The 16,802-nt window shown below is 48.8% G+C and overlaps 1 protein-coding gene across 2 annotated transcripts; it reads left to right on the top strand.

Moving 5' to 3' along the window:
• Nucleotides 1-511: 511 nt before the first annotated feature.
• On the top strand, nt 512-16,615 carry ints6 (integrator complex subunit 6). Of its 2 annotated transcripts, none has more exons than XM_034561431.1 (18): nt 512-1,039; nt 1,137-1,214; nt 2,227-2,376; nt 3,336-3,425; nt 6,523-6,706; nt 7,800-7,925; nt 8,021-8,172; nt 8,271-8,423; nt 9,823-9,955; nt 10,348-10,442; nt 10,520-10,630; nt 11,475-11,690; nt 13,541-13,667; nt 13,922-14,064; nt 14,155-14,338; nt 14,665-15,132; nt 15,212-15,305; nt 15,487-16,615. In XM_034561431.1, exons 1-18 carry the CDS (start codon nt 929-931, stop codon nt 15,578-15,580), a joined length of 2,709 nt encoding a protein of 902 aa, XP_034417322.1. In that variant the 5' UTR covers nt 512-928; the 3' UTR covers nt 15,581-16,615. The 2 variants fall into 2 exon arrangements, with proteins under 2 accessions (XP_034417322.1, XP_034417323.1); XM_034561432.1 differs by having other exon boundaries at nt 936-1,049.
• Nucleotides 16,616-16,802: the final 187 nt, after the last annotated feature.

Here is a 16,802-nt window from a genome sequence, read left to right as displayed (position 1 = left end):
GTATAGCCATCTACCGCGCTGCAGGGAGTGCGCATGTCACTCTTCAGAAGTCTTTATTTGGTCACGTGCAACAGTGTCAGCGAGTACTTGTACCCTGGGTGCATTCCTGTTCTTTAAAAAATAAAAAAAAATAAAAAATAAATAAATATATATATATATATATTCAGTCTTTAGAGACTTTTCGTCCACAGAAGCCTACGCCCGTGCACAGGAGGAAGTACATGTGGATGACGTAATCATCAGCATTCTTAAATAATATGTTCTCCAACGGTCAACACCCATATAAACCCATTTAAACGCATTTTCGGGATATTTTCCTCGCATTCCTGCCTCTCGTGCATGCGCATTAGAACTCCCCCTCGGCTCTGGGCCTTTAGACGGTATATGGTAATGAGCGTGCCCCCAGACAGCCAATGAGGAGGCGCGTCCCCCTTTCGCACACGTGACGGCTGACGAAAGAGGGGCGGGGCCTATCCGCGGAGCTGTGGGGTTAAAAGCAAGCGGAGGAGCCAGCAGCGCACACTCGGTGTAGAGCGGAGCGGATGGGGCATGTGTGCGGTTGGGGGCGGGGGGGCTTTTTATTACTGTGAAACTTAGGAGGAACAGACAAATATTGTTAAAATAATTGAACAAAAATCCCTCGTGAGTCCATAACCTGCCCCTAGGGTTTGACTTTCTCCGGGAAAGGGCTTTTCTGCACTCACTATTCTCACACTTTTTTTAATTTTTTTATTTTCAGGGGTGGAAAAAAAAGAATGTGTGAGACACAGTTAGCGAGCTAATGCTAAGCTAACTAGCTAGCCGGGAGAAGCGGCGGGAGAACAAAAGAATATTTTTGTGTTTTGTTTTAAAAAGGGGTAGTGGGGGGTGAGGGGGGACCGGTTGTACCGAGAACCGAGCCCATGCAGGACGTGTCGGTACCAGCACCATGCCCGTGTTACTCTTTCTGATAGACACGTCCGCCTCCATGAACCAGCGCACCCATCTGGGCACGAGCTACCTGGACATAGCGAAGGGCGCGGTAGAGACGTTCATGAAGGTAACCAAAGGTAGCGCGACACCTACCCCCCTCTGCGTCTCCCCCCGGAACATCCGGGACCTTCCCGTCCGGTAATAACGCTCCTCTGTCTCCACAGCTCCGGGGCAGGGACCCGGCCAGCCGAGGGGACCGGTACATGTTGGTCAATTATGAGGACGTTCCGTTCGGGATCAAGGTAGAGTTCTGTGTTTCATGTCCTCCTCTTCCTCCTCCAGCTCCTCCTCACTGATCACCAGGCAGGTGTTGTGAAGACGAGGAAAGGAGGCGAGAGGAGAACCTTCTCCAGGAGGACATTTTCATAACAGCTTTTTTTTTTTTTTTTTTTTTAAACATGGCCGACATTTTATTTCAGTGTGAGCAGCAAAGAACTCTGGGTGTTATTTATACAGCGAGGAGGAGGAAGGGGGCGGGGCTGCGAGGAGGAAGAGGAGGATTCTACCAAAGTGACACATTAACTAACACATTCAACTTTACTTCCTAAAAAAATATATATATATATATTCCGTCAGATGACAGAAATATATTTTATAAAAGATATACATATTTTTACAGCAGTACTCTCCAGTGGTATGTGTTACAATATATATCTATATATAGATATATATCTCATGGTATTAAAAGCAAAACAATTGAAATGAAAGTCTCAGGCTCTCCCTAGCAACACTTAATAAATATGTATAAATATATTTTATAAAAATTAGATTTGCCAAACATATATTAAGGAATCTTCATTAGAGTAACTTTACATTAATAAACAAGGTAAACTATAAATATATTTTTAGTAAGAGGTAAAGTGAGCTCAATCAATGTTTTTTTTAAAAAAAAAAAATTTTTTGCATATAAATAAAGTATATGAAAAACAGCAATGGTGCATTCAGAGTTATTAGAAGAGATACTTTGTTGGTTATATTTAATTGGGTAACCAGTCTGTTAACATTGATTTTTATGGCTCACTGCATATATTTTAGTACATTTTGCACTTGAATAAAGCAAAGAAAGAAGAATAAAACAGGTCTCAGCTGCAGCGCAGTCACACAACCTAAATATGTATCCATCAATAGCTCTTAATAGATATCATAATAAATAATTTAAAGGTAAACAGCGGTGCAGTTGGGATCATTGATCGTCCTCGCTGCAGTTTATGAACGTAAAATATCTATGGAGATTATTTGTGTGTGTGTGTGTAGGCCGGGTGGAAGGAGAGCCACGCCACCTTCATGACGGAGCTCAGGAACCTGCAGGCAGCAGGACTCACCTCCATCGGCACGTCGCTGAGGACGGCCTTCGATCTGCTCAACCTCAACAGGCTGGTGACCGGCATCGACAACTATGGACAGGTACGTAGCTCTGGGGGAGGAGCCTGTTGTGAGGAGGTGCTGTATGCCACGCCCCCATGAACCCCCCAACCCCGCCCCATGAACCCACTCCCCCCTGGTCCCACAAGCATCAACCACACTGTGACCCCACACACTCAGTCATGTGACCACAAACACAACAAAGTATAAACACCTTGTTATTGATGTTTGTGTTCCAGGTGTGTTTAACATTTGCAACATATGATATATATATACACACATACATACATGTATGACGTTTGAGTGGGTCTCCATGAATCCTGAATTTGCACCTAAAATGCTGTAACATTTTAAATTTAATACAAAAATAGATGAAACACTAGTTTAGATCACGACCTTCACACTTACTGATGGAGGTCGCCAGTAAAACTCGTCTTGTCTCGATCATTTTAAATAATTTGGGTCATTATATTCTAAAACCCAATAAATGAAGAAAGATAATGTCTGGTTGTACATCGCTAAGTGCTTTAAAACAACAATAATATTCCATAAACCTCAAGTTAAACAAGTGATTTAAAATTAAATTACAAATATCAATTGTAGACATTTAAAGATATTAAAAAGAAACCTTTGCATAGCAGTAGGTGGTCATGTGCGTAGGAGAATATATATATATATATATATATATATATATATATCCAAAACATCTTTCACGGATCTGTTTTTGATATTTTGATCTATTTTTCCTCCAGAACGTGTCGTCTTGAGCAAAAAAACATTTTACTACTTTTGTCTGTAGATCTCTCCTAAAGTTCCCATTATATAACGCTTCCTTATCTATAAACTCATCTCATGTTCATAAGCTGCTTTATTACCTTTTGAACAAACCCTATAGAGAAGGAAGTGAACTATTAAATGTTGTTATTAAGAAATAAAGGTTGAAGATCCTGTAAAATATGTGATTTGGCTGCTAAATGTTTTTTCTTTCATTCTCTTTGCAGGGAAGGAATCCCTTTTTCCTCGAACCCGCCATCATAATCGCCATCACCGACGGCAACAAGTTGACCAGCGGCGGCGGAGTCCAGGACGAGGTGAGTCCACCGGACTCCATTTTATAAAACCAGTCATGTGACCGGTTCCACCAATGGGAGGTGGAGTCTGGCTTCCATCTTCCTCTGACCACGCCTCTTCATTTACCCGTTCCCCCTGTAGCTCCACCTTCCTCTGACCACGCCTCTTCATTTACCCCGTTTCCCCTGTAGCTCCACCTTCCTCTGACCACGCCTCTTCATTTACCCGTTTCCCCTGTAGCTCCACCTTCCTCTGACCACGCCTCTTCATTTACCCGTTCACCCTGTAGCTCCACCTTCCTCTGACCACGCCTCTTCATTTACCCCGTTTCCCCTGTAGCTCCACCTTCCTCTGACCACGCCTCTTCATTTACCCGTTTCCCCTGTAGCTCCACCTTCCTCTGACCACGCCTCTTCATTTACCCCGTTTCCCCTGTAGCTCCACCTTCCTCTGACCACGCCTCTTCATTTACCCGTTTCCCCTGTAGCTCCACCTTCCTCTGACCACGCCTCTTCATTTACCCCGTTTCCCCAGTAGCTCCACCTTCCTCTGACCACGCCTCTTCATTTACCCCGTTTCCCCTGTAGCTCCACCTTCCTCTGACCACGCCTCTTCATTTACCCCGTTTCCCCTGTAGCTCCACCTTCCTCTGACCACGCCTCTTCATTTACCCCGTTTCCCCTGTAGCTCCACCTTCCTCTGACCACGCCTCTTCATTTACCCCGTTTCCCCTGTAGCTCCACCTTCCTCTGACCACGCCTCTTCATTTACCCCGTTTCCCCTGTAGCTCCACCTTCCTCTGACCACGCCTCTTCATTTACCCCGTTTCCCCTGTAGCTCCACCTTCCTCTGACCACGCCTCTTCATTTACCCCGTTTCCCCTGTAGCTCCACCTTCCTCTGACCACGCCTCTTCATTTACCCGTTTCCCCTGTAGCTCCACCTTCCTCTGACCACGCCTCTTCATTTACCCCGTTTCCCCAGTAGCTCCACCTTCCTCTGACCACGCCTCTTCATTTACCCCGTTTCCCCTGTAGCTCCACCTTCCTCTGACCACGCCTCTTCATTTACCCCGTTTCCCCTGTAGCTCCACCTTCCTCTGACCACGCCTCTTCATTTACCCCGTTTCCCCTGTAGCTCCACCTTCCTCTGACCACGCCTCTTCATTTACCCCGTTTCCCCTGTAGCTCCACCTTCCTCTGACCACGCCTCTTCATTTACCCCGTTTCCCCTGTAGCTCCACCTTCCTCTGACCACGCCTCTTCATTTACCCCGTTTCCCCTGTAGCTCCACCTTCCTCTGACCACGCCTCTTCATTTACCCCGTTTCCCCTGTAGCTCCACCTTCCTCTGACCACGCCTCTTCATTTACCCCGTTTCCCCTGTAGCTCCACCTTCCTCTGACCACGCCTCTTCATTTACACGTTTCTCCTGTAGCTCCACCTTCCTCTGACCACGCCTCTTCATTTACCCGTTTCTCCTGTAGCTCCACCTTCCTCTGACCACGCCTCTTCATTTACCCCGTTTCCCCTGTAGCTCCACCTTCCTCTGACCACGCCTCTTCATTTACCCCGTTTCCCCTGTAGCTCCACCTTCCTCTGACCACGCCTCTTCATTTACCCCGTTTCCCCAGTAGCTCCACCTTCCTCTGACCACGCCTCTTCATTTACCCGTTTCCCCTGTAGCTCCACCTTCCTCTGACCACGCCTCTTCATTTACCCCGTTTCCCCTGTAGCTCCACCTTCCTCTGACCACGCCTCTTCATTTACCCCGTTTCCCCTGTAGCTCCACCTTCCTCTGACCACGCCTCTTCATTTACCCGTTTCCCCTGTAGCTCCACCTTCCTCTGACCACGCCTCTTCATTTACCCCGTTTCCCCTGTAGCTCCACCTTCCTCTGACCACGCCTCTTCATTTACCCCGTTTCCCCTGTAGCTCCACCTTCCTCTGACCACGCCTCTTCATTTACCCCGTTTCCCCTGTAGCTCCACCTTCCTCTGACCACGCCTCTTCATTTACCCCGTTTCCCCTGTAGCTCCACCTTCCTCTGACCACGCCTCTTCATTTACCCCGTTTCCCCTGTAGCTCCACCTTCCTCTGACCACGCCTCTTCATTTACCCGTTTCCCCTGTAGCTCCACCTTCCTCTGACCACGCCTCTTCATTTACCCGTTTCCCCTGTAGCTCCACCTTCCTCTGACCACGCCTCTTCATTTACCCCGTTTCCCCTGTAGCTCCACCTTCCTCTGACCACGCCTCTTCATTTACCCGTTTCCCCTGTAGCTCCACCTTCCTCTGACCACGCCTCTTCATTTACCCGTTTCCCCTGTAGCTCCACCTTCCTCTGACCACGCCTCTTCATTTACCCGTTTCCCCTGTAGCTCCACCTTCCTCTGACCACGCCTCTTCATTTACCCGTTTCCCCTGTAGCTCCACCTTCCTCTGACCACGCCTCTTCATTTACCCGTTTCCCCTGTAGCTCCACCTTCCTCTGACCACGCCTCTTCATTTACCCCGTTTCCCCTGTAGCTCCACCTTCCTCTGACCACGCCTCTTCATTTACCCGTTTCCCCTGTAGCTCCACCTTCCTCTGACCACGCCTCTTCATTTACCCGTTTCCCCTGTAGCTCCACCTTCCTCTGACCACGCCTCTTCATTTACCCCGTTTCCCCTGTAGCTCCACCTTCCTCTGACCACGCCTCTTCATTTACCCGTTTCCCCTGTAGCTCCATCTTCCTCTGACCACGCCTCTTCATTTACCCGTTTCCCCTGTAGCTCCACCTTCCTCTGACCACGCCTCTTCATTTACCCCGTTTCCCCAGTAGCTCCACCTTCCTCTGACCACGCCTCTTCATTTACCCGTTTCCCCTGTAGCTCCACCTTCCTCTGACCACGCCTCTTCATTTACCCGTTTCCCCTGTAGCTCCACCTTCCTCTGACCACGCCTCTTCATTTACCCGTTTCTCCTGTAGCTCCACCTTCCTCTGACCACGCCTCTTCATTTACCCCGTTTCCCCTGTAGCTCCACCTTCCTCTGACCACGCCTCTTCATTTACCCGTTTCCCCTGTAGCTCCACCTTCCTCTGACCACGCCTCTTCATTTACCCCGTTTCCCCTGTAGCTCCACCTTCCTCTGACCACGCCTCTGCCGGGGAGCGAGCTGACCAAGGAGCCGTTCCGATGGGACCAGCGCCTGTTCGCTCTGGTTCTGCGTATCGCCGGCAACGCCTCTGTGGAGCCGGAGCCCCTCGGGGGCGTCCCGCCGGACGACTCCCCCATCACCCCCATGTGCGAGGTCACCGGAGGTAAGGTTCAGGCTCCTCCCCTCCAGGGAAAAACATCTGGATTTATTATAGTTCATCACCAACTCTACACTTTACTAGATTACACCTGAACGCATCATGAGAACGTTATCATTTACCTTCAGCCAGTACTCATGTTCACTGAGCAGAGCCTGAACGCATCATGAGAACGTTATCATTTACCTTCAGCCAGTACTCATGTTCACTGAGCAGAGCCTGAACGCATCATGAGAACGTTATTATTTACTTTCAGCCAGTACTCATGTTCACTGAGCGGAGCCTGAACGCATCATGAGAACGTTATCATTTACCTTCAACCAGTACTCATGTTCACTGAGCAGAGCCTGAATGCATCATGAGAACGTTATCATTTACCTTCAGCCAGTACTCATGTTCACTGAGCAGAGCCTGAACGCATCATGAGAACGTTATCATTTACCTTCAGCCAGTACTCATGTTCACTGAGCAGAGCCTGAACGCATCATGAGAACGTTATCATTTACCTTCAGCCAGTACTCATGTTCACTGAGCGGAGCCTGAACGCATCATGAGAACGTTATCATTTACCTTCAGCCAGTACTCATGTTCACTGAGCTGAGCCTTAACGCATCATGAGAACGTTATTATTTACTTTCAGCCAGTACTCATGTTCACTGAGCGGAGCCTGAACGCATCATGAGAACGTTATAATTTACCTTCAGCTAGTACTCATGTTCACTGAGCAGAGCCTGAACGCATCATGAGAACGTTATCATTTACCTTCAGCCAGTACTCATGTTCACTGAGCGGAGCCTGAACGCATCATGAGAACGTTATCATTCACCTTCAGCCAGTACTCATGTTCACTGAGCTGAGCCTGAACGCATCATCATGTAACTGAAGTGAACCTCGGCTGGTTCTCCGTTAGCGGTGCTGCTAACGTTACTAGCTAACGTTACTAGCTCTCCTCCTGTTGGTCTAAACACTGATTGGTTGTTTACAAAGTCACATGATCAGAGACTAGAGAAACGTCATGATCACATGTTCTATTGATCACATGTTCTACTGGGTATTGGAGGAGAACCATCTGTTATTATTAATGATCTGTGTGTTGCAGGACGTTCTTACAGCGTGTTCTCTCAGCGGATGTTGAATCAGTGTCTGGAGTCTCTGGTGCAGAAGATCCAGAGTGGAGTGGTCATCAACTTTGAGAAGACCGGACCCGATCCTCCTCCTCTGGAGGGTGAGACCTCGTGAAGCGGCTGTTAAACCATCTGGAGTCGCCCTGTTGTTGTTTCATAGCTCACAAACACCTTCTTCTACTTCCTGTCCGCCCAGACGCTCCGGCCGAGGTGCTGAAGTCCGGTCTGCAGACTTGGCACTGTTGCCACAAGCTGATCTACGTGCGGCCCAACCCCAAAACCGGCGTCCCCATCGGCCACTGGCCGATCCCCGAGGCCTTCTGGCCGGACCAGAACTCCCCCACGCTGGTAAGCGGCGCTCAGCTTCTGGTTCCACTTCAAGGTCCACATGTGGAAATGTTCATTACATTGTATTATACATGTCAACATGGACGATATCCCCTCAGCCCCCCCGCTCGGCCCACCCACACGTCCGGTTCTCCTGCCTGGACTCGGAGCCGATGGTCATCGACAAGGTTCCCTTCGACAAATACGAGCTGGAGCCGTCGCCTCTCACGCAGTTCATCCTGGAGAGGAAGTCCCCGCACACCTGCTGGCAGGTACAGACAACACCTGTCAATCACCGTGCAACCCCGCCCCTAAAGCTTACCCTGCTTTATGGTCTGTTTGACTCTAAATAACCATAATTTACTAAATGAACATCATGCAGCTTTAACAAATGAAGCATAGACTTCTATACAACCAGAGGAGTCGCCCCTTGGTGGTCAGGAGAGAGAATGCAGCTTTAACACATGAAGCATAGACTTCTATACAACCAGAGGAGTCGCCCCCTGGTGGTCAGGAGAGAGAATGCAGCTTTAACACATGAAGCATAGACTTCTATACAACCAGAGAAGTCGCCCCCTGGTGGTCAGGAGAGAGAATGCAGCTTTAACACATGAAGCATAGACTTCTATACAACCAGAGGAGTCGCCCCCTGGTGGTCACTAGAGAGAATGCAGCTTTAACACATGAAGCATAGACTTCTATACAACCAGAGGAGTCGCCCCCCGGTGGTCACTAGAGAGAATGCAGCTTTAACACATGAAGCATAGACTTCTATACAACCAGAGGAGTCGCCCCCTGGTGGTCAGGAGAGAGAATGCAGCTTTAACACATGAAGCATAACTTCTATACAACCAGAGGAGTCGCCCCCTGGTGGTCAGTAGAGAGAATGCAGCTTTAACACATGAAGCATAGACTTCTATACAACCAGAGGAGTCGCCCCCTGGTGGTCAGGAGAGAGAATGCAGCTTTAACACATGAAGCATAGACTTCTATACAACCAGAGGAGTCGCCCCCTGGTGGTCAGGAGAGAGAATGCAGCTTTAACACATGAAGCATAGACTTCTATACAACCAGAGGAGTCGCCCCCTGGTGGTCAGGAGAGAGAATGCAGCTTTAACACACGAAGCATAGACTTCTATACAACCAGAGGAGTCGCCCCCTGGTGGTCAGGAGAGAGAATGCAGCTTTAACACACGAAGCATAGACTTCTATACAACCAGAGGAGTCGCCCCCTGGTGGTCAGGAGAGAGAATGCAGCTTTAACACACGAAGCATAGACTTCTATACAACCAGAGGAGTCGCCCCCTGGTGGTCAGGAGAGAGAATGCAGCTTTAACACATGAAGCATAAACTTCTATACAACCAGAGGAGTCGCCCCCTGGTGGTCAGGAGAGAGAATGCAGCTTTAACACATGAACGTAGACTTCTATACAACCAGAGGAGTCGCCCCCTGGTGGTCAGGAGAGAGAATGCAGCTTTAACACATGAACGTAGACTTCTATACAACCAGAGGAGTCGCCCCCTGGTGGTCAGGAGAGAGAATGCAGCTCTAACACATGAAGCATAGACTTCTATACAACCAGAGGAGTCGCCCCCTGGTGGTCAGGAGAGAGAATGCAGCTTTAACACATGAACGTAGACTCTTCCTTAATACTCTTCCCTCTGTTTCAGGTGTTTGTGTGTAACAGTGCCAAGTACAGTGATCTGGGTCAGCCCTTCGGCTACTTGAAGGCCAGCACGGCTCTGAACTGCGTCAACCTGTTCGTGATGCCCTACAATTACCCCGTTCTCCTGCCGCTGCTGGGTAAGGGGGCGGATCCGGGGTCGAGCAGGACCTCCTGCTGGTTTAGAGCGTCTGCGGTCGGAGTAACGGATCAATAAACTCAGGGATCCGATCCACATAAAAGACCAAAGGGAGAAAATAGCAGCTGGTCTACAAGGATCCCAAATATTTATTTATTCATATTTATTTACCAGCTCTCCTCCTGTTGGTCTAAACACTGATGTTTACAAAGTCACATGATCACATGTTAACTCTGAGGGGGGACTGATGAGGATCAATAACGACCCGTTACTCCTCGAGTCTGTTCCGTTCTTTTCATTTTATCTCCCGTAAATAACCTTAATGTGCGGTTATATAACTTCAATAACTTTATTTCAACAACATCTTTCAGTAAATATTTCTTCTTCTCGCAGACGACCTGATCAAAGTGCACAAGTTCAAGCCGACCATCAAGTGGCGCCAGTCCTTTGAGAACTACCTGAAGACGATGCCTCCGTATTACATCGGGGTCAGACTTCATCTCATTTTCATTTATTCGGTCGATCCTCCAGAGCGACGATCTTTACGCCGTTCTTCTGCCCGCAGTCGCTGAGGAAAGCTCTGAGGATCATGGGGGCGCCGAACCTGCTGGCCGACAACATGGAGTACGGCCTGAGCTACAGCGTGGTCTCCTACCTGAAGAAGCTCAGCCAGCAGGTGAGGAGCCGGACTCGAGGAGCCGGACTATGAGCGCAAGACGTGTAATAAGAACCAAAGAACAAATACAGAGTAGATACTTTATTAATCCTGCAAGGCAGCATTTATACAGCGAAGCAATAACATATAAAACATGCAAAATCTATACAAAAAAAATAGAATAAGAAAAATGCTAAATATATTTTTAAAAAATAGGATAATAATAATTTAACAAAATGTAATGTTCTGAGCTCCGTTGTGTTAAAAAGAACAACAATGTGGTCGCTTTTTATTATTTGACTTGCTACACACACACACACACACACACAGTGCGACAAGGCTGAAAGGGTCACGTGATAGAGCGGCGACGAATCAGAGAAGAGGAAGTGAAACGTGGTAAAAGATGCAGATTTAATAAAAACGTATCGTGTGGATGAAGCTTTAGTGTCACAGAAACTGTCCCTGAATGCACCGTTTACTCCCGTTAGAGGAACTTCTTTATTAAAAACAAGATGAGGGCGACATTTAACTTGATTTCATGATCCAGATTTCAGTTTTTCAGTTTTCTTTAGAATAAACAACTTTCCTGTGATTACTTCACAATAAAAGTCAGTTAAATGCTTTTAATGTGAAGCTGCAGCAGCAGGACACGTTCAGATCATAATACTGCATTTATTCTTTAGTTTCTATTTCATTTAAAAGAAAAATACTTTTAATTTTTACAGTAATTCAGATGAAATGTAAAGAATATGTAAGAAGCGTCTCTTGTTTTATCAAATTGAAAAGAAGTAAAACCCTTCTTGTTTGTATGTTGTTTGTACACATTGTGTTCAAAGTGTCGTATTAACACGTGGCTCTCCCGCAGTCTAAGATGGAGTACGACCGGCTGATCACGTTGATCGGCACGAAGCAGCCGCCGGAGGCCGGCATCAAGGTGCGCTGGCGAGGAGGGGGCGTGTCCCTGGCCCAGAGGAGGGACTTCATCCAGCAGCTGCTGAGCCTGTCTGCAGACGCTCAGGCTCCGCCCATGGAGCTCAACCCCAAAGAGTTCCAGGGCTTCCAGCTGGCGCTGCCCAACAAGGTGCGCTTCCTGTTATTCATGCTCCCTCCCGATCAGAGACCATCGCAATGCATGCTGGGTAGATTTCCACATAAATATATATTTACCGACACGTGACAATATCCGAACGAGGTTTGTAAACTACAAGTAGTCTACAGATCTAACAGGAAGTGTCTTTCTGTGACTTCCTGTTCTTTAAAAGCGTTTCTCTCGTCATCTCGACGGAGTTGCTTTATTTATGTAACATGTTAGTTAGTTTAACCCAAACTAAACTTTTCCTGAAAGTAAGAATCAAACTTTAGGTTGAAAACGCTGAAACGGACTAAAATCAAGGACTAACGTCATAGGACCGTTTGTTTGTTTTTGTTTGTTTGTTTGTTGACCTCTCCTCTGTGACCTCCTCTCCTCTGTGACCTCCTCTCCTCTGACCTCTCCTCTGACCTCACCACCTCTCCTCTGACCTCACCACCTCTCCTCCTCTCCTCACCTCCTCTCCTCTGACCTCACCTCCTCTCCTCCTCTCCTCTGACCTCTCCTCTGACCTCACCTCCTCTCCTCCTCTCCTCACCTCCTCTCCTCTGACCTCACCACCTCTCCTCCTCTCCTCACCTCCTCTCCTCTGACCTCACCACCTCTCCTCTGACCTCACCAACTCTCCTCTGACCTCTCCTCTGACCTCACCACCTCTCCTCTGACCTCACCTCCTCTCCTCTGACCTCTCCTCTGACCTCACCACCTCTCCTCTGACCTCACCACCTCTCCTCCTCTCCTGACCTCTCCTCTGACCTCACCACCTCTCCTCCTCTCCTGACCTCTCCTCTGACCTCACCACCTCTCCTCTGACCTCACCACCTCTCCTCCTCTCCTCACATCCTCTCCTCTGACCTCACCTCCTCTCCTCCTCTCCTCTCCTCACCTCCTCTCCTCTGACCTCTCCTCTGACCTCACCACCTCTCCTCTGACCTCACCTCCTCTCCTCTGACCTCACCACCTCTCCTCTGACCTCACCACCTCTCCTCTGACCTCACCACCTCTCCTCTGACCTCACCACCTCTCCTCCTCTCCTCACCTCCTCTCCTCTGACCTCACCTCCTCTCCTCTGACCTCTCCTCTGACCTCACCACCTCTCCTCTGACCTCTCCTCTGACCTCACCACCTCTCCTCTGACCTCACCACCTCTCCTCTGACCTCACCACCTCTCCTCCTCTCCTCACCTCCTCTCCTCTGACCTCACCACCTCTCCTCCTCTCCTCACCTCCTCTCCTCTGACCTCACCTCCTCTCCTCCTCTCCTCTCCTCACCTCCTCTCCTCTGACCTCTCCTCTGACCTCACCTCCTCTCCTCCTCTCCTCACCTCCTCTCCTCTGACCTCACCTCCTCTCCTCCTCACCTCCTCTCCTCTGACCTCACCACCTCTCCTCTGACCTCTCCTCTCCTCCTCTCCTCTGACCTCTCCTCTGACCTCACCTCCTCTCCTCTGACCTCTCCTCTGACCTCACCTCCTCTCCTCTGACCTCACCACCTCTCCTCTGACCTCTCCTCTGACCTCACCTCCTCTCCTCTGACCTCACCTCCTCTCCTCTGACCTCTCCTCTGACCTCACCTCCTCTCCTCTCCTCACCTTCTCTCCTCTGACCTCTCCTCTGACCTCACCTCCTCTCCTCTGACCTCTCCTCTGACCTCCTCTCCTCACCTCCTCTCCTCACCTCCTCTCCTCTGACCTCACCACCTCTCCTCTGACCTCACCTCCTCTCCTCTGACCTCACCTCCTCTCCTCTCCTCACCTCCTCTGACCTCACCTCCTCTCCTCTCCTCACCTCCTCACCTCCTCTCCTCTCCTCTCCTCACCTCCTCTCCTCTGACCTCACTAGGCCCTGAAGCCTCAGAGCTTCAGGAATCCTTACGACATCCCTCGCAGTCAGTTGCTGGACCAGCTGAGTCGGATGAGGAGGAACCTGCTGAACACGGGCGTCTGTACGCTCAGAGGACAGGACTCAGGTAGTAATACTGAATATATTGATAGATTATGTATAAATACTAGAATCATAGCACAAAAACACAGAATAGGAATAATAAAAACCATTGAATTATAAAATGTAACGGTAGACGAATGGATCGGTTTAGTTTGACTGCTCATTGAACGTGTGGTATTCGTCAATAAACTGTATATTCAGCAGTCGAGCTGCAGTGCTGCCCCTGCTGGTCTGGAGCAGCCACTGCACCTTTATTTTAACCCTTGTGAACGTCTCCAGACCAGCTCCACAGCGTGCCCATCGCCCAGATGGGGAACTACCAGGACTTCCTGAAAGCCGCTCCTCAGCCGCTCCGGGACGCCGACCCCGAGCAGCCCAAACGCCTGCACACGTTCGGCAACCCCTTCAAGCTTGACAAGAAGGTAACACACACACACACACACACACCCTTCAGCCCTCCTTCCCCAGGAACCAAGCGCCGTTATTTACCCAGAAACCCTTGTGTCTCTCAGGGCATGATGATCGACGAGGCGGACGAGTTCGTGACGGGCCCTCAGAACAAGGGGAAGAGGCCCGGAGACAGCAGCAACATGACGGGGGGCGGACCCAAGAGGCGGCGCTGCATGTCTCCTCTGGTGCGCCTGGGACGGGCCTACACCCCCCCAGTGACGCCGCCCGCCAGCCCCCGACCAGCAGGTGGAGCCACACACACACACCTGTCCTACCGAAATTTAAATCAGGGTTGTGGAGATGCTTCTGTTGACGTTAGCGTAGCTTAGCTTAGCACCGCTCAAACCAGACTCTGGTTTATGTATTTTGGGTTAATTTAGCTGCAGTGAAGCATGATGTGATGAACCAGGCAGTTCAGTTTCTGGCTTCTCTGGTTCTTCATGAACAAAGCAACTCTGGATCAGTTTTACAAAGTTTCTTCAAATATAGAAAAGTATATTAAATATAAGGTTTAAAATCTATATAAAGACTTGAATCTCAGTTGTAAACTCTTTATATTTCTGGCCCTGCAGACATGGACATGCCTGACGAAGCAGCTGAACCAGACCTGATCCTGAACCACCTGAACCAGAACCACTACCCCTCATACGGGGGCTCGGACTCAGAGGCGGAGCTTGACTCGCTGCCCGCCGACCACCAGGAGAACCACGTGGACCCCGAGGACCTCGGGCACGGCAGAGAGGATGAGGAGGAGGAGGAGCAGCAGCAGCAGCAGGAGGAGGAGGAGGAGGAGGAGGAAGATGAACAGCAGCAGGAGGAGGAGGAGCAGCAGCAGGAGAAAGAGGAGCAGGAGAAAGAGGAACGCCAAGCGGCGTCTGTGTCGGGCAGCGAGGACGAAGTGGAGCTTTTGCTGCTGGACGACCTGCCGGCTCGCTTCCTGTCGCCGGCGGCGCTGAAGAAACACATTCACGAAGAAACGACGAAGGTCAACAACGAGCTGAGGACGCTCATCACCAAGGAGATCAGGAAGCCCGGCAGATGTACGTCTATATATCTATCGATATATATATATCTCTGTCTGTCTGTCTAGAGAAATACATGAATGTCTTTCCGTTCCAGACTACGAGAAGATCTTCCTCCTCCTGAAGCAGATCCAGGGCACTCTGGATACCCAACTCATCTTCCTCCAGAACATCATCAAAGAGGCCGCCAGGTACGCCGTCTTTCTCCTGCAGGTCCACCTGAAACTACGACGTCATGATTGACTCGGTAACACCTGGACACGTGTTGGATATAAAGATTCCAGAGTTTTCCAATTTTTGTGAAACGGATTATCAAAGAAATGCACATTTTTAATGTTCTGCCCTAAAGAACATTACACGTTTGTTCTCCAGATTTAAGAAGCGCGTTCTCATCGAGCAGCTGGAGAACGTCCTGGAGGAGATCCACAACAGGTCCATCAACATGAACCACGTGGACTCGCTCTGAGACCCCCCCACGGAGACGAGGCGTTACTGATGGTGGTCCGCACACCGTTTAGAGGAGGTTTGTGTTCTCTGATCTGAGGACGCGTTTCCTCTCCCTTGGATTTCTTTACAAAGATCAAAGTGTGTCACGCGAGGCGTCCGTCTGGTTTCTACACTCCACGAACCGAAGGCCAACGAGATCGAGTCGTAACCCGATAATAAACGTTTTGTGATCTTTGGTTCAAACGAACAGCTCAGGGACTCACAACTTCACACTCAGCAATAAAGTTCTACTTTTACCTTCATCCTCAGAGTCCACGTGTAATAACAACACATCCACGTGTAATAACCAACATGTGTAATACCAACATGTCACATGTCGCGACATGTAATAACTGACATGTCCCAGCGTGTAATAACCAACACGTGTAATACCAACATGTCACATGTTGGTATTACACGTGTAATAACCAACATGTCCCAGCGTGTAATAACCAACACGTGTAATACCAACATGTCACATGTTGGTATTACACGTGTAATAACCAACATGTCCCAGCGTGTAATAACCAACACGTGTAATACCAACATGTCACATGTTGGTATTACACGTGTAATAACCAACATGTCACATGTTGGTATTACACGTGTAATAACCAACATGTCCCAGCGTGTAATAACCAACACGTGTAATACCAACATGTCACATGTCCCGACATGTAATAACCAACATGTCACATGTCCCGACATGTAATAACCAACATGTCACATGTCCTGACATGTAATAACCAACATGTCACATGTCCTGACATGTAATAACCAACATGTCACATGTCCTGACATGTAATAACCAACATGTCCCGACGTGTAATAACCACCATGTCTCCACATGTTCCTGCTTATCTCATCGCGTCCTGACATGTTGCCAAAACCTCTCCACCCCCACACCGTGAATCTCAACCCAATGGCTCGTCACGTAACCGTGAATGCACTTGTGTACATTTGAGAATGTTTATTTAATTTAATAATAAAAAATAAAGAAAAAAAAGTTTTCGTTGCAGATTTTTCCTTTTTGTTTTTCTTGTTAAATCTTCTCAAATCTACACAAAGATCTGAACGAAGGTGAAGAGTGTTTGTGGTTCAGCCTCTCAACCTGCCATACTTTGTCTTTGTTTGTGAGGAGGCGGTGACCAAAAGAGTATTTTGAATACGCTGTAAAGATGTAAATAACCCTAGAGTACTTA

Source organism: Cyclopterus lumpus, chromosome 21 (genome assembly GCF_009769545.1).
Source record: "Cyclopterus lumpus isolate fCycLum1 chromosome 21, fCycLum1.pri, whole genome shotgun sequence".
Lineage (NCBI taxonomy): Eukaryota > Metazoa > Chordata > Actinopteri > Perciformes > Cyclopteridae > Cyclopterus > Cyclopterus lumpus.
Note: the sequence above shows the minus strand (reverse complement) of the source record. Positions and strands in the feature narration are given on the sequence as shown.